Below are 25384 nucleotides of genomic sequence, written 5' to 3'. Positions count from 1 at the left end.
AAATTTCTCATGTCTCAGAATTTTCTGTGTATTTTCCCCCAAGGAAATTTTGGTGGGTTTCACTTTCTGAACTTAACTCATTACCACACATTCCATAATTCAGATCCTTCTGCGAACACAGGAATTCTACTTTAACCGCCCACTCAAAACTGGAATTAATATTAATATTCAACAGTGGCAGTCCAAACATCACCTGAAACCAGCAGCAGTACTATACAAATAGACAAGACACACAGATGATGGACGGAATGCAGAGCAAATCAAACTTTCACCCCCAGTCAAGAGATCTGGGTTAAACTCATTGTTCTATTGCTCACAATGCCACCCCATTTTAGACCCAGCCATATGCAAATCAGTCTTGACCCTGTGCCTCATGGGAACAGTCAAGCCCGAACTGCCAAGCCAGGTCCTACCTGGAACGGAAACAAGCAACTTGGGACCGGTTTTGTGGCATCACTCTTCATCAGCCAGGATAGCTTGAATCCAGTGGCATACCCAGACGTGGGTCCCGGACTCACTGTGCCACTGGATTCAAGCTAGCCTTGCAATCAAGACCGATTTGCATATGGCTGGGTCTAAACTGGGTGGCATGGTAAGCAAAAGAACAATGGATTTAACCTAGATCTTTTGACTGGGAGTAAATGTTGTATTTGCTTCAGATAGCATCTATATTCAGATCATTATCAGTTTGATGACGTGCCACCTGATGTCATACTTTGTGTGGTTTTTCTTCACAAAATGTGCCACAAGTGGCGCTGACATCACCTTACATAGTATCCTGCTTTTGTGTTGGGAAAGTCATGCTTTTATTTTCTGTTTAGTTTGTTCCACATAGATTTGATCGCAGGGGCACTAAAAAGCATAGACAATGTGGATGTTGTGGTTCGTAGGTACTCCTTCAAAGTGTGGGTAATGTCCCAGTGGATAAATTGCTTAGTATTGTATGACGATTCACATATGAGCAAAGTATATCAACAGGTTTTTTTGGAACGTCTGTGTGGACCAAATGATTTCTAAAGTTTTTGTCTTTCCTAAAGGAAAAGGGTGGTGGATTGTTTGAAATGCCAGTAGATTGAATTAATGGCTAGTGTTTTCTAACAATTACTGTGATGGCATTACTTTGCGTACAGAAGGTAGTGACACACACTAATCCACTAATCTGCCCATACTTTTTCACTCTGGAGGGGGGGGGGGGGTAGGAGAAATTCTCTGGGGCAATACAAAGCTCGTTTGATAATACGCTTTAGGAGCCTGGCAGGATAGCCCCCAGTCTCAAGTTTTTGGGCCAAAAGATGGGCCTCATGAAAGTAGACTTTTTAAATGTACAATTGCTGTAAATGCAAAGGAATACGGTAACAGTGTATTGCGAGTAGTTGATTTGTGATACAAGCTTGTAGAAAATCTGCCCTCATACACCACAATTATAAGTTCCAAAAAGTCAATTGAGCAGTTGCTGGAATGAGAGAAGAATTTCAAGTCAGTGGATGATAAATTTAGCCAATTCAAACAATCAGACATAAACTACCATGAACCCTTGAGCACCAGAAATCAATGAATCCAAATCCTCGTCAAAGTTGACATTTATTTCTTATTCCACCACTCTGGCCAACACGTGTTTTTTCTTGTTGAAAGTTCTCTTCAGGGCTAGAAGATCAAAACCATAAAAATGGACAGTGGATATAGCACCAAGATAAAGCACCCAAACTCGTATCAACCATAAAATGATAAATAATTCAAAGAAGTAAGTCAAGTGTGCCACTCGCAAAAAAACGGTACCCTCTGTCCAGGGGCACCTCACGTAGAACGTGAATCCAAACTGTTAATCATCCAGTTTTGGGGCACCACTCCAATCATATACAAGCAATTCAAAAGGTCTCAGAGTCCAAAGCCAAATTTAGGAGTCTCGGTATTTTCTCAGTTCGTTTTTTATTTTCTTATATTCAAAAAGAATCATCAGCCAACGCGTTTCGTTCTGACCACCAGAACTTCTTCAGGGCGTGTGCAATAGTAGAAAACACCAACAGTGGGTACCACTGATGAGTTAGGGATCCTTCCAAAAAATATATATAAGTCCAGTTGGGATGTCTGGAGAAAGTCTTACTGGCTGGTATAATCTTCACATAGCAGTAGGCGATTGATGTCGGTCGGCGAATATAATAATTCAATAGTGAGATCTGATAATCTCAGCAAGAGCCTATTAGAGGGTATTGATGTTTATCTTCTCTGAGAGTTCTCAATATGTATATTCGACCCGGTTTGTTCCAAATTCGTGATCCCAGTCAAAAATGCGATGAGGAATGTTATCACTGCGACTCGGCCGTATCCGCCACTGTCCGTAAGCAGGCTCTCAGAGCGCCACTGATTTCAGACGCGTCGAATGTTGAAAAAGTCCGTTTTTTCCATAGGTACAAAAGTAGAGAGATCTAGGCTGAGGACAAAACATGGCCAAATAGATTGAAGAGAGGGATGAATTCAGATGAGTTGTCTGTAGTCAATGTGGGGGTCCCCATGGGTAGGATTTTTGCCTCGTCTGTCTCTCCCCTGATTGAAAATTCCACTGTTGCCCAACCACAAACACTGCCCCTCCTTTGGTTTGGTTTGCCTAAAAATGCTAGGTTGTACCCTGGGACATGTTGTTGGCCACCACTGGTACCTTCCCCAGGAGCGGCATCTTCAGCTGACCTTCCAGAGGGTAAAAAGAAAGTAATACATTTTGTTTCTTATATCTCCCCCATGGTTTGGGGGTTATCTCAGTATTGTTGTTTTGGTTGAATGTAAAACCTGTCTAGGAGATATGGGTGAACTTTTTCTCTGCTAAAGTTATTAATGTCCTTCTGCATTTTATTGACCTTCCTATTTTGACCAATTGTGTTAAAGTCAGAAATAGCTTTGTTCACTTTTTCTACAGCAGATTTGATGTCTGCTATTGCACCACTCTCAAGAATATTCCTTTCCAGTACTGGGATAATCTCAAGCTCTTTTTTACTCTGTTCTCGGGCAATATTAATACCTAATACTAACCAGTGGCATGAACATGTTGTGTCAACATTGCTGAAACCTTTAAAAAATGTAGGATCATTGGTGAAAATCACAGGTGCATTTCGTACTTGTAAACCTAAGGGAATAGTGTCATATTTTAAATAATTGCGTGAAGTGTGGTGCATACATGTTTCTTGTGGCATTACTCAAATTCATCTAAGAATGCTTGAGCGAGGGGCCACTTTTTATTTTGGCAATATATTACTCAGAGTAGGTAGGGATATCCCCATCTCTCATACTCAATATAGCGAGATAAAGAACGACAACACGTCCCATAATTCTGATTTACACGGGGATTGGACTTTAATGCCTGACTCAAAACTAGGATATAAGTAATGAAATGGGTTTAAAGGTTGCATTATCTGTTTTCTCAGTTTTGGAATTAGTGATATCGATACTGTTTTCTGTTTTTAAAAACCCATTGATAAACTCATTATAAACTGAATACAGATTACAGGGCTGTGTGACATTTTGAATACTATTCAGTGAAGTCCAGAAGTCTTATTTAGCTATAAGGTTCATTCCACTTATGATGGACTGCAGAGGATGTCTAATTGTCCAAAGTCCATGCCTTAGACTCGTTCTGCAACCAAGAGTTCGTCAATGGCATGCATTGTTTGATAGAGTTTTGTATACATGGTTAATAACCGTCCGCTATCAATTTATGATAGCATCACAGCCTGCTGCAAAGGGCTACAATGGTTTTTAATGGTTGTCTTATTCAGTTATTAGCCCAAGCCTTATGCAATGCCTATGAAGATTGGGTAGGGCCTTTAACAACTGGTACAGCATGAGGCAGAAGGGTATAAGGCTACTGGAACATAACCAGCCTCGGCCCGAGCAGGTAAGAGCTGTGGGGCCGGGTTGGGGGGGGACATAGACAGATGACAATGAGGTCAAATTAATCAATATTTAATTTCCCCTCTTGGTCGTCTGTCGAAACCCCCCGCCCCCCCCAACCTGCCTCACCGCTCTTACCTGCACGGGCCGCTCCTGAACATAACAGGTACTGTACTGAGGGTAACATTTTCTAAATTAAACAGGGAGAAACAGAAAGAAAAGAATTTCAAGGTGGGTGCCGAAGGCCTGTACCAACCATTATTTCCCTCTGCAACTCATGGTCTTCAAACAAGCTCCTAACATTGCAATGTTCATATAATGTTTGCATTTTGTAATGCCAATATACGATGCTGATTCTAACTGATTCTAACAGGATGGACTTCACCATGCTTTAGCAGCTGGCTGTTTAACTGCTTTGTCCCATTCGCCAATGAAACCTAATTAATTCACTGTTTGCTTTGTGAGTTGAAAAGGTCTACTTCACTCTGTGCGGTAGAGGATTTTATTTTATTTTTCTGAGGCTACACGGTCATGCTGTTGCTTATATTCTATGCTGTTGCAAAGTATCCTGCCTCTTACACATGTTTTCCCAAACAGTTGTAAACTGCCAACGGAATAAACATGCTCTTTTCAAAACTTCTGCATTTGATTCACAATGCAGCCAGTGAATGATTTCATGTCTAATAACATCTGATTTCCAACAGTGCAATGTTTGACAATAAAAGACGCAAAAGGCAGTCATAAAAATTCTCACAGTTGTTGTAAAAATTAGTAAAACCAGATGTTCATTTCTGAACTGAGAAAATTTCTTATCAGGGCTTGCTCTAGTGCTGTGCGACGGGTGCCACCGCACTGGGTGCTGCACTCGTGTAACGAAAATTGAGGGGGGGGGGCCTCCTGCAAGATACGGTGAGGGGCCCCCTCCAGACGAATTCGGGGGCTCTCTGGCCAGAGTTCTGTTCTGAGGGGGCCCCCTGGAGCTTGGGGCCCCCCGGACCCGCGAGTGCTGCGGGGGCCTTTGTTAGGCCACTGGGGTGCTGACTTCTGGTGGGGTACCGTGTTTGCAAGTATATTATGGTTTTAACATAACTTGCTGCCACATTCCTGGCCTCCAGCAATTTTCAGGCAACAATACGAATGTCAAGATGACTCCAGTAATTAATGTTCTTACTGGAGGGAGATTGGAGTTTTAAGGTAGCTCACAGGGTTAATAAGCCTGCTGCGAAGAAAGGGCACCATGCACATCACAAAGTGCACATAATGTAAATAGGTCAGTGGGTTACTGCATTTGTCAAAGAGAACATTTTGTTACTTGCAATTTATAAGTTAACATCCTAATATAGAACAGAGGGTTATTAACAGTCATCAAAGAACTGCATGCAAACTGCAAGTTGTAGATTAGATCGTTTTGCAAAAAGGGTTAATTTAGGTAGAAAGCAGTTCTTATTATTAAAGATAACCCCCGACTATGGTGTTGTGTTTTAGATTCTGAGATTGTGCTTCTCCAGACCAAGCACTCTTAAACTATACTGCCTACAAGTATGGATGACACGTGAACTTGTAGACCTCTGTCTTACGTAACATTTCCTATAAACTGATTTACACATGTGTGGTTGACTGTCTCTTTTAACGTGTGTTTGATGTAATGTGCTCTGCCACCATACACTGAGATGAGTGGCAATCTTAGAGGGTGGTAGTAGGGGAATCCGTGGTGGAGATGGTCATTGAGGGGTGCCAACAAACATTGTCACACTGGGCATCACCAGTACTAAAGCGGGCCCCGTGTCTCATGTTTTGTGGCCTTGCTGGCTTGCTGCCTCTTCTTTCTGAAATGACAGCAAGGTGAAAGCATAACTGAGAAATGTATATGTTCATGCAGTTTTCCCTTCCTTCTGAAAGGTTGGGAAAAAACAAATTACAAGTGGCCTGGTATTCGGGCTGAAATTACTGCACCACTAAATCACGAATTCTGAGTCTATTGATGATTTCAAGCGGGGGGATGACTAATGATGAAAAGATTGTGAGGAATTCCACACCAATCCTTGTAATTTCACCAATATTTTGTAATTTCAGTGCTGTTTCTCCTGGACATTTATTGCATGTCTTGGGCTGAGTTTAGGACAGCAAGGATTTAAGAAACGTGTAATATTATCCAAGTGAGAAGTGGGGTTTTCAAGGTATGGTTAACTATGAAAGCTTCTGCATTCTTAGTACATTTGTATCATTCACACACTCCTCACTTACCATTTCCCACCAAATGTTCCCAAACAGAATGTCATGGGCTGGAGAAAATCCATATCCAGGGCCTCCACTGGAAAAAAAAATGTTTTCCCTCTGGAGAAAAAAATGTCAATGAAAAAAGTGCTATTGCACAGAGATGCTAGCTTTCCGCAATGAAGAATTGTACAGTGAGCACAATGCCAATGCTCTACAGTGTATTTACTATAACGAAAGTTCATGTAATCTTCATAATCTCATAAATATTTATTTTTCTTCAGTTTGAAGAAGACATTGTTCTTATATGTCTGAAGTTATTGGACAAGAATCTAAACTACATTCAAGATGCCTTCAAGGACCTGTCCCGCCGAAATGACCCTGTGTATGTGAGCAGGGTTATCTGCGCTATGGTGAGACATTAGTGGTGTTATCACTGACCATGTCATGAGTAATGTAATATGTGAGGTCATAAGTAGTGCATTGCTGGGGCGTTAGTTATAGTTAGCTCATGTAACTATAGCTGCTGAATTTCAATGATTTTGTATGAGTGAAATCTGATCCTAACTTACAACGTCCCTGTAACCTTTGTCTTTTTCAGTGAATGTATATATATATATATATATATATATATATATACATATATCTCAACTCCTCCCTGTGCCAAAAGATGGCTCCGACACACCTTGAGTCTCGAGGTTTTTTTATTGACCCCAAAATGACAACACAATGAGTAATAAATGAGTGACAGGAGCCGCTAATTTCTTATTCATTGCTCCTTGATGGAGCACCCTGTAATGCCCTGCAAGGGCTTTTTTGTTTATATTTTTGTGACCATGGTGGTGCCCCCTGGAATAGGGAGGTACAGACCAAGCCTTTTTTTATGTTCCTGGGGGCTGCAGGGAGTCCAGCATGCAATATGCAGTCATAAAAACAACCACAAGAGGTCTCTGCACTCTAGCTGAAGAGCATACAGCTACAGCTCGGAATGCTTTTCAAAAATATGGTAAGCTCTTTTGGGGTCATGGATTTAATGACTCAGGAGACCTACTGTTTTTGTCTGATGCTGCTCTGGTGCTTCTGCACTCCCTGTAGCCCCCAAGCATATTTTGGTGGTGCTCCTGGCTCCCGTCGGGGCACCACTAACAAGCACAGCATATGTTCTTCCATACACTCTTAGGACATTATGGGGCCCTCCTTGCTAGGAGCAGTGAATGTAAATGAGTGGCTCAGGCCACTCATTTATTATTCTCTTTTTTTATTATTATTGTGGGTGTCCCCGTCCAACCTGGGACAACCACAGATTTAATTTTTGGTGGTAAGCCATGGAGGGAGCCCCAGGGACCCAGTTGCTCTGCCTGCTCTCTGCAAGCACCCCATCCACGGTACCAATGGGACCCCTTCCCCTTTGAGAATGTGAAACTAAATATTTTAAAGAGCAGGCAGTGCCCCAAGGACCACTGCCTACTTTTAATAAATAAAAAGTACATTTTTCACTATCTTTTTTTTAATAAATCCGATTTTTTTTTAATGAAAATGAGTTGCAGTTATAAAAAAAAGATTATTTTAAAGTAATCACATACATGGTGGTCTGCTGACCCCAGCAGGCTACCTTCTCTGTGATGGCTATTATTCCTAATAAGTTCCAAACTGTGACCTACCTCATCAATATGCATGAGGTAGGGCAAGATGCGACCCACTAAGAGTCAATAATTAAAAAAGAAAATACATACATTTGGAATTGCCCTTTGTTTTGTTATTCAGCCTGGCACTTTTTCATGCCCTGCATAAGTGCCTTCAATAATGTGTAAAAGTAACATAGCATTTATTTTGTAGATCAACAGCAATGACGATGATGGGGTGCTGGAAGGGAAATGGAACGGAGATTTTTCTAGTGGGGTCTGTCCATCGACATGGAATGGAAGCGTTGCCATCCTGCGAAAATGGCAAGAAAGCAGCCACCAGCCCGTGAAATACGGGCAGTGCTGGGTTTTTGCAGCTGTCATGTGCACAGGTAACAGTGTGGAAATCAAACAATTGTTTCTTCACCTTAAGACCTTATTAAGAAATCTCAAGTTTAAATAATTTGAAATCTCTACACTTAGAGGACATTTCTCAGAAGGAGAATTGAAAACCTTTGATGTTTTTAGATTTCCAGAAGCACTAGGTTACCAAAAGAGGAGAATGCTGAAAAAGGTAGGGCTGGATATTTGACAAGACCAAAGCCATCATTAGCCAGACAAGGAGCAACTTACAACTGTTCATATTCCACATTCCAAAGTAACCCCACTGAATAGCAACCACAAAAAATGCAACCAAGACTATGTACATACTCCAAAAAGAAACTAGAACTAAAAGACAACTATTTTGAACATAATGAAAACTCACTCCATTTCTAAGCCCCCTGCCATCAATACGTTTTTCTTATCCGTTCCCTTTTTTTTAATTCTGTCTGTACTCGTCTAACCTTGGTGACCAAACCACTCTCAAAATATCACCTTCTTCCTAAACCATCACATTCTTCTTCACCTCCACCGCTCTTCTAAGTTCAAGAACCCACCCTTTCAGCACATGCTGGAAATCTTCACTTTCACCAGATCATCCACCTTAAACCATTTTTCTGGTCCTATTCCTCAGGGCCTACTCCTCTGTTTAGCAAGTTTAGCCACTCAACATTCTAGCCAGCAAGGTAAATATGAAACTTAAACCAAATTTGGAAAAAATTACTTATACTCTATTTTGCCCTGGTGTACAATTCTGCATGAGTAAATGATTCTAAAATGTGTGCTTGCACATACACTTAAAAAATAATTCTCAGTCAAAACATTATTTTCTCAGTGGAGAACACTCAGGAAATATGGGGTTGTTATATTTTCTTTATCAGCTTGGAAAGGCACTGTTTGTTGCATTTCCAAAGCGCAGATTGTTTCTGAATAATCTAGAGACCCTATCACTGGTCAAAATCCTAAACACATGATTAACCCCTTCGGGGCTGATGACGAGCTGGGCTCGTCATCGCGTAGCCTCCTCGCACGCTGATGCCGAGCCCAGCTCGTCAAGCAAAGTGCGATTTTCGAATTCTCAGCGCGCTAGAGGAATTCCGCTAGCGCGCATGAGGTTAAGGATAATCCACCATACTTGTACATGTTCTACATTCATAAGTGCTGAAATCCCACAAATGCCAATTCTTTGAATTAGGATATAGCATTTACTCTCTAAAATTAATGTTATTGTTATCACAAATTCCACAATAAATTCAGAAAATGGGATCCTAAAATTAGACATGCTTCATTTTTGTTTTCAAGATGTATATGATGTAGCAATAACTGGAAAATCTTGACTTAAGTTGCTGTGACCATTTGCTAGAGCCATAAAGCTTCTTTTCTCTGAGGCATCCAGCTATAAAGGAATTTTTGTTATGTGGTTAGCCAGTACTGCATTTCATATATCATAAGGAAACATGGAGTAGAGGTACTCTCCTGAAACATGAGAATGTGCATTTGAGGCTTTGATAGATATTCTGCCTGTTGCAGGGAGGTTTGCTTTCTGATCCTCCCCTCTAAGTCAGCTATAAGGACTCAGCAGGGCTCCCCATGTCATCTCACAACCTGCTGTCTCAAAACCTTGGCTTCCATCAGGGAGGAGTTTTGGACCCATTGGAGCAAGTTGATAGAGCTGGAAAAAGAGGCTAACTATGTGAACATCTTTAGTATATATTCTCGTAAACTGATTGTCTAATGTTTATTTACATTTAGTACTCAAAGTACCAACCATACTTTTACAGTCAAATGCAATAAGTACTTTTTATTTATTGTAGCTTTCAATGATCCCTTATTAAAGGGCACAATTGATTGTGTATGGCACAACAATCTTGCGTTGAGAGTAGTATGGCTCCCTTATCCTTTCCTCCCAAAATGATATTGGTGTTAACACTAAAAAAGATTAAATGAGGCAAATTTGTGCCTAAATCATGAACTCAAGAAAAAGGGGAAAATGGCCAGGAATTTCACCAGTACGGCCATTTCCAATGCTCTGAGACAATTCATGTCTGGTCATACCCTTGCCACTTAGGACAGTATTTAAAACTCGCAAAAGTTGAAGGGAGGAAAGCCTACAGTAAGTCAAACTACTGGCAATTGCTCGGACATGGACATGTCCCATGCTCACTTTGCCACTGGAATCGAGATTCACCTGACTGAAGAGCCCAAATCAGGCAGAAACTGGCCTGGGGTTGCTCATGGTCCAGTTCAGGAAGGACCTGGTCCGGGCAGTTCCAGCCGGGCTGTTCCTGTTGGAGCAGGGTCAAGAATGATTTGCATGAGCTGGGTTCAAACTGAGGTGGTATGGCTGACACAGAAGGATGGGTTGGAATGCTACCGGAGCAATTGTTAGTGGTTAGACTTATTGCAAGAATTAATCCAATCACTATTTGTGTGTTTGATCAACAAGGACTGATGTTAGATATACACGTATGGTCGTACGCAGTGCTTGGGCTTTTATGTCTGGGCATATGTAAGAAATGTTCAGGAATGACATTAGGCTTGTATAATCAAGCCCACCCTTACTCTCTTTGGACTTCAGCCCTCTGCAAAGGGCAGATAGGTCTGCTTCCAGGTAGGGCTGGTGAGGAAAATCTGCATTTCACAAAGAGGCAGATTAATTCCAGACATTTCGTTACTCATCCTTATGGTTTCTGCATGTTGAATTTGACAAGCTATTTAAAGAACTCCATCCCTACTATATCTTAGAACTGCACATGGCATGTGTATTGAGACCATTCATAGACAATTGGGGAGAGGAGTTGGCCTAACGGCGAGGGCGGTGGACCTCAAATCTGGGAACCGGATTAGAGGCTTGGCAATGACGTTGAACAGCCTGTGATTCTGGGCAAATCACTTAATCTCCCCGTGCCTAACAAAAATGAATGTGTCCTCATGTAACGCAAATGGTGCTATGTAAAGCGCTCTGATACCCGATACCTTCGGGTAAAGTTATGCGCAATATAAAACTCTGTGAAATAAAATTTTTTTTTTACCTTAATGGCGTCAAAGAATACCTGCTAGATCAGGGGTCTCAAACCTGTTCTATAATTAGGACTACTTCTGCTCTAGGAAAACCACCTCTAGCTACTAAAAAGTTTTGTCATTGCACACTATTTACACCCTTTGTTAACAATGCAATAGTAACCCCCCATATATTTTAGGCCGGGTTACCAGCCAAAATATCAGGAAAAGCATTTCTAATTTACAATGCCTACAAATGACTAATGAAATTATACCTGAAGCAAGCATCCTCTGACACAAATGACATAACCACTGCAATAAGGCCCCCAACTAAGCTTGAATTACTATTCAAACATCAGTTTTAGATAGGCATATCAGTTTGTGAAAATTGTTTTTTTTAATCCCAGCAAATACCTTTTACAAATACAGGCAAACAGTTTTCCCAATATTTCATGAAACTTAATTTTTGTCTTCAAAATACAAAGTTTAAATTGTTAGTAATTACACAGTCCAAAAACATCAGCTTGTCATTTTCAACAAGTTGTCACATGTACAAATGCTTCAAATGGACAGAAAGCATCAGTCATGGTCGTTATTATGCCAGTGGTGGCCACAGATATGTCAGGGGTGCAAGCATTAGGTCAGTCATGCTTACAATATGTCAGTGATTTCTGTCTTTATGCACAACTAGACCAAGAATACCTAAAATATATGAAGAACAACAATTATTTTGCGAGGGCCACTACTATGCCAACATTGGACACAATTGTGGCAGACATGAACTGGAGTGATTGGGGAAAAACAAGTATTTTTGGTGGTTCGTAACACCAAGCTTAGCTTATCAGTAGTAACCCTGTTTATCAGAGGTACACCATGGCAAACACACATGCACACAGACTCATGAATGTGCACACATACATGCCTGTACACGCTGCATGCGAGATAGCCTCAGAAGTGGATCTCAACTCTGGATCCAGCCCCTGCTATACTCAGCACCTGGTCCCCAACTAAGGACACTTTTTCTCTCACTCCTTCTAGACCGCATTAAGGTAACTTTGCTCTGGCTCCATCTCTGGCTATTGCTGGCACGCTTCTTTCCTGAGCCATTCTACACACAGTGTGACTGGCAGAGTGGAAACTACAACATTTCCAAATCCCTTGTGACTTTACTGGATTTACAGTGGATACATATGGTCTTGTTGCTTGCCCCTTTTCCAACACATTGTGTGTATGTGTCTTAGCGTGGGGCCCTGTCATTGGTTTGGCTGGCTACCTACCACTCTCCAGGCCTTGAGATCAGCAGTGCTGTATTCTCGAATGTGCATACACTCCCTGAATGGTGTAGTAGGCTGAGCTTCACTTTCGAGAGCTATGGGAGTTGGTGAGCTTACAGAAGCTCACAGGGTACTATTTGGAGACCCATATGATAGCTAGATTACTCATTCAAGTGATATAGACATTCACAGTGCAAACTTTGTAGAAGAGGTGGTGCATGTAATCCAACTCACATTTACAAATAAAGGGGACCTTCCAACAGACCTGCCTCTGCCTTCTTGGATTTTGTGAGGACACTTTGTGCAACTTTCTCCACGCCTCGCGGAACCCGCTGCGCGGGTCCCGCTTCGCAGAGGGGCGCTTATCTTCCTGGGGTGAAGCTGCTGCTGGGGTACATCAGGGGCCGAGGGCTGCGAGCAAGAGGGCTGGGACTCCATTTCCCAGGAGCCCCAGCAACCCGCCCCCGCTCCACCTGGGCTGCTCTCCCTCCCCGCCCCGCCCCCAACGACCAGGTGAATTAAATACCGGCTTGCCCTGCAGTTCCTGGGACCTTCCAACAGACCTGCCTCTGCCTTCTTGGATTTTGTGAGGACACTTTGTGCAACTTTCTCCACGCCTCGCGGAACCCGCTGCGCGGGTCCCGCTTCGCAGAGGGGCGCTTATCTTCCTGGGGTGAAGCTGCTGCTGGGGTACATCAGGGGCCGAGGGCTGCGAGCAAGAGGGCTGGGACTCCATTTCCCAGGAGCCCCAGCAACCCGCCCCCGCTCCACCTGGGCTGCTCTCCCTCCCCGCCCCGCCCCCAACGACCAGGTGAATTAAATACCGGCTTGCCCTGCAGTTCCTGGGACCTTCCAACAGACCTGCCTCTGCCTTCTTGGATTTTGTGAGGACACTTTGTGCAACTTTCTCCACGCCTCGCGGAACCCGCTGCGCGGGTCCCGCTTCGCAGAGGGGCGCTTATCTTCCTGGGGTGAAGCTGCTGCTGGGGTACATCAGGGGCCGAGGGCTGCGAGCAAGAGGGCTGGGACTCCATTTCCCAGGAGCCCCAGCAACCCGCCCCCGCTCCACCTGGGCTGCTCTCCCTCCCCGCCCCGCCCCCAACGACCAGCCCACCTCCACCACAGCCATAAACTAACACGTGAGTACCGCTGCGCGGGAGCGCGCGGGAGCGTCCCGGGAGAAGCCCGGGACAAGGGCGGGACCATCTGTGGCCGTCCGGGGCCGGAGGAGGCCGGGCTGGGCCTGACCTCTTTCGTTTGCAGTCCGGAGGACATTGTTCATTACATATTGGATATGGCAACAGAAGAAGAAACCCCGGGGAAAAAATCTAGATTACGTAATGGATCCCTGGAGAATTATTTTCCCAAGAGGAGCGAGGGAGAAAAAGATTCCATCCTAGCGGAGCGGAGGGCAGAGCGGCGTCGCTCTGTTGAGAATATGAAACATAGACCCCTCACTGATAGCCTACTTGAATTAAATCGGGAAGGTGATTCGATTGGCCTAAGTGAGGATAACGTAAGTCAAGATGGAGTCCCCCTATTGTTTCGTGACTTTGTAGCCACTCCTAGTTTGCCCGGGGATAATATTATAACTGTTTCACCCACCCCTAGTGGTAGTCGTGTGGCCGACAAATCCAAATCTAGGAAGCAGAAAGTTAATATTTATCCTGTAGCCCAGATCCACCGCCCGCCCCCTAGTAAAAAAAGAAGGAAACAAAGGGTGGTATCAGGTAAAGCAAAAACATCGCATACTGATTTTGGTAAAGGGACAAAAACCCCGATTATAACTGAGACCCCCACAGTAGTAGAGCAGGAACACACTCCACAGGTAGTTGTTTCACCGGGTCTTTGTCCATCTTCAGTAACTATACAAGATGAGGTTCCTGATAATAACACTAGAGTCACCCCACCTATCACTTCACCAGTACTTCCTTCTTCATTATCAGGGAATCTGGAATTTTTGTTAAGATCTCTCCTTTTACCCATTAATGAGTCAATTAAAAAGGTGGAAATTAGATTAACCATATTGGAAGCCGCCATAACTAGTATGTCTACCCATACCAAAAATAAAGGAAGTGTGGCGGTACATCCCAAACCACCTTCGACCACACCTCAAAGTAAATCTAGAATTCCTCCCGCTCCTGCTCCGGCTAAGCAAACTCGCCAGCTGCCGGGGGGAGCTGTGCCCCCAACTCATAATACACCGCAGCCTAAACAACCAAAAGCACCAGCTACTGGGTTGGGAGTGGGCCCCTCCAACCCATCTCTAAAGGCCCCGACGAGTAACAACCAGAGTGCACACGGGGATGATGGAAAAAGCAGAATGCCTCAGAAAAGGGTTCCACAAGTAGAGATTCCCCCAGAAGCTGTGCCCTACGTGGTGATCTTAACGGGGGTCCCGCAGCTAACTGAAAATAAGAAGGAGGGATTTGTTGACCTCAAAAATAAAATTATCCATTGGTTGCGGTTGCACAGGCCGATAGCACCTAACATAGATGGGGACATAGTTCATGTTAGACGGATCAATTGGCTGGGGAGTAGAATTAAAGATATTGAGGGGGACCTAGTGGTGGTCAATTTTAGAGACCCTCGGGCAGTTGATTACATCCTAAACTGGCCACCTGGGAGTGGGGAAACCTGTGTTATCCCACGGGCTTTAACATACTTTTATCCCAGGTCAAAAGTCACCAACTCTAAATATTTAAACAGACCACAATTTTATAGGCCGCCCATTATTCCGCCCTACATTAATAATCAACCTCAGTATGGTCATCAGCTGACTAGGGTGCCTGATCTACACTCCGCCTGGTCCATGGTCCCTCATGGACATAGGCAGAACCAGGGTCCCAGTATGAACCATCTGATGCCCTTTACCCCATTGGACACCTATAATCGGTTTTCTCAGCTGTCTGGGCTGGAAGACTGTGATTGAAGTTGGGGGCAAGGGGGGGGGAAACTGATAATGAACCTCCAAGGGTGGAGGATCCTCGTCCACTCTGGGGTAGCATTGGTACTGAAGAAGTTAGTCTATCTACAGACCACATGGTGACCACCATTGACATTACTGAGGATTCTAGGCCAGCTGGGCCCGTGATGAGTACGGTTGATTGTTTAGCAACCCTAACTTCAATGGCCCAGGAGGGGGGGTGCCCCTTGACTAGGGTGGCTAATGAGAGGTTGCCAAAAGTGGGTTACACTTCCACGCCTAGAGGAAGGAGGGTAATAAACCTCCTCTCTTGGAATATTGCTGGGCTAAAGAGGAAGTTAGATATTCCAGAGTGGCACATACAAATTGAGCAGTTTGATGTCTGCCTGTTTCAGGAGACATGGAGTTTTGTTCCATTACATAAATCGGGGTATACCACCCACTGTGTGCCCGCAGTAAGTAAGGGAAAGGGCAGACCATCGGGCGGGCTCATAGTCTGGATAAAAATAGATCTGAATTGGGTGGTTACAAGACATATTGTGGAGTGTAATGATATACTCCACCTCTCGGCAAAAGGAGGGGAGGATGTTGTCAGGCTTGACCTTTTTAATGTTTATGCAAGAGGGACACAGGGTGACTCCCCCTCTTTGACCCTAACATCCCTGGATTTGGCTTTAGCCAATTGCCCCTGCTCAGCTAAAATTCTGGTGGGGGGAGATTTTAACTGTACATTTGAACCCCTTCTCGGAGACGACCCTTTAGGAATCGAAGAGGAGGATTCAAAATGGTCTATTCCAACTCTTTCCCTGTCCCCTGTTAGGAAGTGGTCGTCTAGGACCATACAAATTAATGCATTGACAAGGGACCATAAACTAAGAGCCCTCAATGGTAGGACTATGTCTGACCAGTCAGGGGCATGGACCTTTAATAGACTTTCGGGTCCGTCCCGAATCGATTACATCCTAATGGATGTTGGATTCTGGCCGGACCTGATCGACATGGAGGTCGTCCCAAGCCAGGATAGTGACCACAATCCCCTGTGTTGCAAGTTCCATTGGGGTGTTCTGAATGACAGGTGTGCGATGGCCATCCTAAAAACAACTAAAGAAGTTATCCCATTTAATAACAACCGTAGATTGAAATGGGATAAGGCTAAGCTTAATGAGGGCGATATAGGAAGCATCAAAGCAATGGTTGAGGGTCTATCTTCCACCTTAGAAATATGGGCTGGTGAAAATTGGACCGTTAGTCCCCAATACCCCTCCCTTGACTCTGCCTATAAATCCACAATAGACCAAGTTGGCAAATTTTTTATCTCGAAGGGGAAAAGTAATAGGGCTCCTGCTATACCCTCTACCCTTAGCAAAGTATGGTATAATGAACTTTGTAAAAGTAAAAGGAAAAAATTGACAGAAGCTCTACTTTCAGGGGACCCTCCACTGGTTAGAGCGGCCAGGAAGGATTACCTGAAAGTATTATCATTGGCCAAACGGGAGTGGGAGGAACAGCACTGGCAGGACCTTTCCAATGCAGTGAGTGGCAGGAACCCAAACCTCTTTTGGGAACTGGTTAATAGATCTAGGCAGAGAAAATCGCAACCATTGTCTGATCATATAACTTGCCAGCAATGGTTTACACACTTCTCATCCCTATATGGAGACTCGGAAGAAACAACTTGTCCTGGGGTGAATAGCCTGGGTGAAGGGGTCCCCGTGGATGATACCGAGCTTTTGTTTTCAACGGGAGAAGTAGTATTGGCGATTAGACACCTAACCCCAAAAAAAGCCGCTGGGCAGGATGGGATCCCTGGGGATCTATTGTTGGCGGAGCCGGAGGCCTGGGCCAAACTAATAGCGATTATAATGAACCTGATCACGAGGGGACACCAGGTTCCAGACTCCTGGAAAGGGGCTGAGGTAGTTACTGTGTACAAGAAGGGGGCTAGGGATGACCCTGCAAACTACAGACCCATCAGTCTGATAGACATAATCCAGAAAGTGGTCGGCAGGGTCATCATTTCAAGAGTAGGCGACTGGATAGAGGAGGCTAGTATCCTCTCCCATTTACAAGCGGGGTTCAGAAGGAAGGTAGGTACGATGGACCAGGTCTTTCGTCTCTTTGCCATCTACTGGAAGGCGGTTACTATCATGAAGGGCAGTTTGTATATGGCCTTCATTGATCTTAACACCGCATTCGACCTGGTCCCTCGTACAAAACTTTGGGGAATTCTAGAAGAGATGGGTATTCCCAGTGGTCTTCTGAGCCTAATCGTAAAGCTGCACGAGGGGAACTATGCGAGGGTGAGATGGGGATCCCAGGGTCAACTTACAGATAGGATCCCTGTGCGAAGAGGAGTGCGTCAGGGTTGTGTTATGGCTCCGACTCTCTTCTCCCTATTCGTAAACGGAGTGGTTGACCATCTGATGGGGGAGGAGTCGGATGCCCCATCCCTGGCGGGGGAGAGAATCCCCACACTTCTCTTCGCTGACGACACCCTATTAATTTCTAAATCCCCGGTGGGCTTGCAAAAACTCTTGAATCGATTTAGCTCCTTCTGCACCAACCGAGGCTTAACTATCAACACATCAAAAACCAAATTGATGGCATTTGCACCCTCAAGAAGATTTAGAAATAATTTTGTGCTTAATAACGCCCCCCTTGAGCTGGTTGAGTCTTTTGACTATCTTGGTGTCCGAATTAACAGTCACATGACCTGGAAGGATCATTTGTCTAAAATGCTATTAAACCATCATAGAGTATCCGGGGTGACGCTGAAGGAGATCCGGGAGTCAACCAGCAAACCGGTCTCCCCAGCTATGACCATCTATGAGGGCCAGATCCTTCCCGCAGCACTCTATGGCTCTGAACTGTGGGGGTTTGAAGGGGTTTCTGACTTGATGAGAGCGGAAAACAACTTTTTTAGGAAAGTGGTAGCTCTCCCCACTTCTACCCCAATGATCCCTCTAAGATTAGATCTGGGCAGAAAAACAGTAAAGGATTTGGTGAGGCTTCGCCCGTTGTTATTCTGGTCCCGACTAAGAAGAACTGAGGAGCTCGCAAAGTATGCAGAAGGGCTGGATGAACTGCTACTATTGGACACCTGTAAAAAAATAAGATGGTTAAATAAATTGAAAGAATTGGTTTTCAGCTTGGGTCTTGGAGAGGCATGGGAGTCGCAGTCACCACCACCGAAAGATGTTATAAAAAAACTGTACTGGGACTGGGTACAGAATAACACTATGAGGTCTACGAATTTGGGCTCACTCACTGACCAGTTTTTGTCTATTAAGTGTGTGCGTAAATTGGAACCCTTTCTAGACTTAATAACCAAACCATTGGACCAAGCGCTGTACCTCAAGTTGCGATATGGGACGCTCCCGGTGAATGAGTTTACGGTAAGATGGCTGGATGCAGATGCCTGCTCGCGTGTTTGCCCGGGCTGTGCGGCCCCTAAGGAATCGGTGGCTCACATGTTCTTTGCCTGCCCAGCTTACAAAGGGGCACGGAAATTTTGGTTGAAACCCGTCTGCAGGGAATTGGGGCTGAGGTGCCATAGTCTGGCACTACGCGTCCTTTCTACAGAGTCCTCATCTGCCAGTATGATCTGTGGGGTGGCTAAGTTTTTAGGAAGTGCGTGGATGACACGTTCCCGGTTACTGAAACTACAAATTGGAGGTCCCACTAACTGAGGACGATTATACTGTCAGTAAATTGATGAATGATGTGTCCATGCTTTTACTGTATTTTATAATCTTTTATTGGGATTGAAATGTTTATGTATTTGTATTCTTTTATGGTGAAAAATTGCCGAATAAAGATATTAAAAAAAAAAATAAAAAAAATAAAGGAAAAATTGCTGTTGCCTTTGGTTATCCCTTCATCCGTTTTGAGGTATATGCAAGGATTATTTGATTGGTATTAGACTAGATCAAACATTCCTGATATAAAACACAGGATCCATATTGGGTTTCTTGTTTGTTGGGTGTTAATTGTTTTATACAGGTAAGAACATTTCAAAGAATATTCAAACCTTTGAAAATTCAGACCTGCTGAATTATCAGTAGATTGGCATATGCAACAGACGTAAGACTTTAATTTCATAAACACCAAGGGGGTATGACCAAGTAGGTTGCCCATCCACTGCATTGGTTGTCCTCAATTTCATAATACATCTTGTGAATGAAGTGAGGAACAGAGCACACCCTTTCCTTTAACTAATGCAGATTTCAGAGTGGGGGAAATTTGCAATTATTTAAAGGTAGTTCAGGAAAGAGAAGATGTATCTTTAAATTTTAAATACAGCATAGAAAAAAATTGATAAGTGAATTTGAAAAATATAGAGTTTTAACTGGGGTTCAATTTTTGTTTTGACGTCTTGGTTTTGGCAGAATCGTATCGCCATGATGCTTCTCAATCTCCTCCTCTCCCCTTTCCTCCTCAGCTAGATCTCCTGACTTACCTTGCTTTTGCAAATTTATTCCTACTTTGTAGTGGTTCAGTTAAGGATGAAATCATCAAAGGGGAATGGATCACTTGTCCTGCTCAACCATTGGGTATACAGGAAATGAGGATGTCCGAGATGAAAAAAGACCCTCATGCACGTGATGGGTATGGTGGTATCTGAAGCGGTATATGTTGGTTCTCCGCTTTTAGATCACGTCAGTGCATAATCATTGGGTCTGATTTCGATTTATGCAGCCTCCACCAGGAGGTTTTTACCCATGGTTGACGCAGTAGTGAGCCAGTGATAAAAAAGGACTATTAAAAGGACATAACAACCTAAGTTCTGCTACTTTATTTTACTCGGCTGTTGGTCTAGTAAACTCTATAAGAGTGCATCACATTGGACTGAGTTACGAGTACTGGATGCACTCAGAGTAATAAAAAACTTGAGGGGGGGGGAATTGTGAGGGTATTATTAAAAAAAGGTCGACATGTTTCTGCCTTGGTCTGCCTGGGTTTAGGACTTACGGGCATTCATCAGGACCGGTGGTTGGGGAACGTGAGGTTTAACAAAAAAATAAGTGCTCAAATGTGAACGAAAAAGGTATTAACCTGTTTCTTCGGACTGGAGGTCTTATGGTACCTGTAAAGAGTAAGCACATAGTTTTCGGCATACATACAGGGCTAGGGGAAGGGGGCACATACACTCCGAGCAGAACGTTAAGGATGAGCAAATTTTTTGATAAATCAATTACCTTTTGTTTTCTTCAGTCAGCCACCATTCATTGCCTTGGCTTCAACGGTGGGTATGCCCTCGTGTTAGGTGTATTTCATAAGTTACACTAATTTTGCATATGCTGATGATTTGATTTGACTAGTGCGCTACTTCTTTTAGCTGAGGGCCCAACAGATTAAGGGGTCATCGTGGTTTGGCCATTTGTTCTCCCATTCTATTTAGAGTGGGCAGACAAATAAGCAGTTGTCACTGTCCATCACCACCAGGTAAACCCTGCGGTAAGGAACAGTGAAAAGTTTAAAATGACCCCCACACCAGAAAAGAACATTCCCATGGCTATGTAGTGTTATTTTTTTTTTTATCCTTTTCATGAAGAAAATCCTGATTTGGAATTTTCTTTTTTGAAAATAAAAACATTAAAAGATTGCCGTACGGCTCCATCATGTTAAGGGAGCCATCTGTCAAACTTTCAATGCATTGCCAGGCACCACCGTGATTGCAGTTTCTGCCAGTCCAAGAGATGTCTGCTGAGCGAGCGACATCTCAAAATTTGGCAGACGGTTTCTCCTTCAATTTCGGCTTAGTACCTTACTCCGTCACCCTGACAGAGTAAATACCCATTCGGCAAACTCTAAATCAGGTCCTTAGTCTCAACATATGCAGAAAATATAAATACTGGGCATGTCATTGTGATGTAAACAGTGCAATAAAAAATAAAATCATCAGGTCTTGTTGATGGTAGCTCAAGTGTCGAACCAGTACTTCTGGTAGTTAATGGTGCTTCTACCTCCCAACCATACTGGACACTGCCTTAAAGGAGGACTGGGCTCAGTTCTTATCTTTAACATCCTGTGGGCACACAGGATTAGGATTACGACATATAGAGAAGCATCAATAAAGTAATAATCCAGGGGAGGAGCCAAGCCGGTGTCCATAATGGCCGCCTAGTCCCTCGGCTCCGAGTATCATCTCCTCCCGGGCGCACATCCTGTTTGATATCCTGATGCACAATGGAATAAACGGATACGTGAACAGTACCGATTACCGATGGCACAATCCCGAGGTTTGTGCCTGCTTCCTAATGGGAGAAACAGCCGACGACGTTCGCGGCCCGCAGCAGCCTTATGACCGGGGACTCCATTAGACTGTGGGACCGGTCACCACGTGCACAACATCGGCCACCGGCGGCAGGGAAGGGCCGGTCGGCTCCGGCGTAAAAAGGAACGGCCGATTTTCGACACGCTCACTTCGGCCGATTGGGGGCACGAGTCAGGGACAAGCCTGTCGTTGTGCCCCTGTGTGGAATATATGCTTTTTAGAACTTTGCTCGCCTGCCGCCGGGGAGTGTTATGATATTCGTCCCGCTGTCGGCGGGAGGATCCCGAATTTGTGCCGAGCCGCGATCGAACAGGGCTTACTCCACCGGTGGCTACGATCTGTTCGCATTGAAACGGTTTCGGTGGCCCTGATGGTGATTCCATGATGCCCGACGCCCCACTGCGTGTGCCTCGGCCCCAACCCAGAATGGTGCTGCCCCGGAACATAGTGGGGAGAGCAGAGTGCAGTTTATGGGAGACCGAGTCTCGACCTAATGAAAACCACACGAAGAGGGGGAGCATGACAAAAGGGGGACTCGGGCAGAACCACACCTTGGCGATCTTATGGCTACCCTAGCTGACCTTCACGACACCCTGGAGCAGGATGTCCGATCACTGGGGAGTAAGATGGATGATGTGATTTTCGCGGCGGAGCAAATGAGATCGGATGGTCCGTGGACGCACAGCGAGATGCCCTACCTAATATCCAGATACAACAAGATGGCGTCCGTCACTGATATCGGAGAGTCTGAGACATTGATCTTCGTGCCCTTTCCAGTCCGTGATGTCGGAGGCCTTGAACAATCTGTGGGCTCTAGATTGGAACTGAGCGATGGAACTTCTCTCCACGTCATGTTGTTGGTGTCCCTGGAGCTGCTCCAGCCGTGCTTGGACATTGAGACATTCCCCCCCTGCTCTATTTTGCCAAAGGAGGTGTGGAATTCATGTTTTTGTATCAGGTTGGGTCCACCGTACCTGTTGGACACGGTCTTGGATGAGGTCCGGTTGCATCGAAGCGTTGCAGAAGTGCTGCTGTTTGGGCTTGCCTTGGTATTCCGATTCCCTACAACTATGGACTTGGAGAGTGGTTATTTGGTGGGCCATCGCGGTGTGAGCAAGACTGGACAAGGATAAATGATGTTTCCTCCTGTGTTGGCATTTTCCGATTTTGGGGCTGTGAGGAATGCGCGATATATTGTCTTATCTAACAACGTATTAGGCTGATTTCGTTCCCTGTAAATTGTTCTATTGTACTGGCTTTTGCAGTTGTATTTTACATCCTGTGCAGACATAACAATTGCACGAGGGAGAGGCCGGGGGACTGCTAGGGGGCTCCTCTCCGTCTTTCGCTCCTTTCCTAGTAGTTGTAGATTAGAACCCCCCCTTTCTTCTTTCTTCTTCTTCTCTCTTTCATAGACTTCGGGGTTCTTCTTTTCTCTCTTCCCTCTCTTGGGTTCTTCTTTTAGTCTAGGTGGGCGGTAGTTCTCTTTCCCTCTCTTCTAAATTTCGGGTTCCATGCACTGGGCGACAGGCACGCTGCTGAGGGGGAGGCCGTAGCCGGAGGCAGGGGTGCAGGGTGGGGGGCTGGGGGAGGGGGGGGGTACTCTTTGTTTTCTTTTCCTTTTTCAGTTTCTAGGGCCCCTTTTTCTCTCTTGTTTCGCTTGGCTTTCTTCTTCTTTCTTCTTTTTTTCTAATCTTTCGGGAATCTGAGTTGTAGGTTGCTCGCTGCACGTTCTTATGGTTCAAATTACAAGGGTGGATGTTGTTCTAAAGTTCTCAGCTACAGCGGGCGTATGCTGCATTGGGGGCGTAATGTACTGCTTGTTGTCTATTTTGCTTAACGTGCGCCAGTGCCAACGCCCTGCCTGCAGTGGTCCCGACCATGAATATCCTGATCAATGATAACCCCTTGTTTTGGTATAATTGGATTGTACGGCATCAGATCCTGCTCTTTCTTAAAACTCTTAAAAGAAACCTCTTTACTCCTGGTACCAATATGGTACGGACATTATCCTGAGCTTTGATAGGGCATTGGGGAGGCGGAATGTTGCATATGTTTGGCTTTATTGATTTGCTTTGACCGTCTCTGACATAATGGCCGGCTGTTATGACTCTAGGCCTGTGATTGTAACTGCCTTACGTAACAATAAAGGTTTACCAAAAAAAAAATAATAATAAAGTAATAATCCCCTGCAAGAAGAGGTATTTGTTTTGTGTCTTCCTCTAAAGAGGACAATCATGGCAGATACTGGCTGTTAGAAATTAGACCTTAGAGATAAATATGGTAGCAGAAATATTGAGGCCGGAAAAGCTGTGTTGAGCACTCATGCTACCTATAGGTGACCTCCATTGAAAGCACTTGTAATGGTTAATAAGGTCTGTGGTAATGAAAAACATCAAGCTCCAGGAATTTCATTGCTACACTTGTGGGTCAATTTACTAAGGTTTGTGCGGGCCTTCATTCGTTGTAACAAATTTGCATTGTCCGCACGACCACTTATGCAAACTTTTATTAAATCTACCCTTTGATATTGGAGGAATACAGAAATGAGCAGCATACAGAATACCTTAAATTAATTTTACTTGAAATGTGAAGAACTTCTTTTTTCCTTTTTGCTTTAGTAATGAGATGCTTGGGAATTCCCAGTCGAGTGATTACCGGTTTCGATTCAGCTCATGATTGTGATTCGAACCTGTTGATCGAGGAATATTACGATCACACCGGCAAGAAACTCGCAAATGAAAGTGACAGCGTATGGTGAGTGTTATTGTCAAAGTAATAATCTCAAAATGTTGCTTCTATGTCTGATCAGCCCTCTGTTTACTAGTATTTTTGATCCAGCCAATATAAAAGGCTTTATTGAAATCTCCTCTTTCTGACTTCCAGATATACTGATAAAGCAGTCATAATGATGTGCTGGTAATATGTGCGTCAGAAATTACACAAATGGTACATTATTATGATACAGACACTGCCAGGCTTGACATTGTGACCCAAAAATATTATCTCAAAACAGTTTCATGCTGCCCAGTCAGTAAACCTGTCCACAGAGCAAGTCCGCTTCAATCATAAAAACTCTCTGAACTGTCTTGATGTTCAAAGTAAATCACACTTCCAAAAAAGTGATATGAACTGAGATAGGGAAGTCGACATTTAAAGTGCTCTGGGACAGATGTACAAATGGATTTTGTAACCGTAAAGGCTCTGATTCACAAAAAAGGAGCCTTTGCCATAGCTAAATTTCCTTTTGTTATGTTCAAAATCCAAACTGTGATTTGGTGACATATGTAGGTTTTCAAGTACATACCACATCAATATTCGGAAGAGGCGGCTTTAGGGCAGCTCATTCAGAATAACGACTCGCAATGGGATGTATTAATATTTTGCACAAGGCAGCATACATGGAAAAAGCAACAAAAACGAGGAGAAATATTGCATTTCTCCTTGTTTCACCAAGTTAAGACCAGGATTTACCTGATCTTAATTTTAGCACTGCTTCCTATGTATGCACCCTTGTACATAGGGGTCAGAGTTAAAATGAATGGGTGTTGCGGTGGAACGCCCACCGCAACACCCACTGCCCATCCATGTCACACTAAGCATGTGTGAAAGGGGGCCTTATGTACAGGGCAGCGTTAAGCCACGTTAAGTGGCTTAACGCTACCTTGGACATAAGGCGCAGCTCCTATGGCCACCAAAAAATCTGTAAAAGTGACGCAGTGGTGGCAATAGGGGCTTGTACATATGCCCCTCAGATTCAAAAAGCGGATGAAAGTGTGTTCAATCGTAGGACAAGTTCAGCACCCATAAA

At 44.2% G+C, this 25384-nt stretch overlaps 1 protein-coding gene across 2 annotated transcripts in view; it reads left to right on the top strand.

Annotated features, from left to right (window-relative positions):
* The window catches only part of TGM5 (transglutaminase 5), a 387349-nt gene that overhangs the window by 298339 nt on the left and 63626 nt on the right, over nucleotides 1–25384 (top strand). For both annotated transcript variants that reach the window (XM_086932527.1, XM_086932526.1), the window contains 3 exons: nucleotides 6378–6506; nucleotides 7930–8107; nucleotides 24195–24330. In XM_086932527.1, coding sequence (XP_086788653.1) covers nucleotides 6378–6506; nucleotides 7930–8107; nucleotides 24195–24330 — 443 coding nt within the window. The remainder of the gene's footprint in view (nucleotides 1–6377; nucleotides 6507–7929; nucleotides 8108–24194; nucleotides 24331–25384) is intronic.

Source organism: Lissotriton vulgaris, chromosome 7 (assembly GCF_964263255.1).
Source record: "Lissotriton vulgaris chromosome 7, aLisVul1.2, whole genome shotgun sequence".
Lineage (NCBI taxonomy): Eukaryota > Metazoa > Chordata > Amphibia > Caudata > Salamandridae > Lissotriton > Lissotriton vulgaris.
Note: the sequence above shows the minus strand (reverse complement) of the source record. Positions and strands in the feature narration are given on the sequence as shown.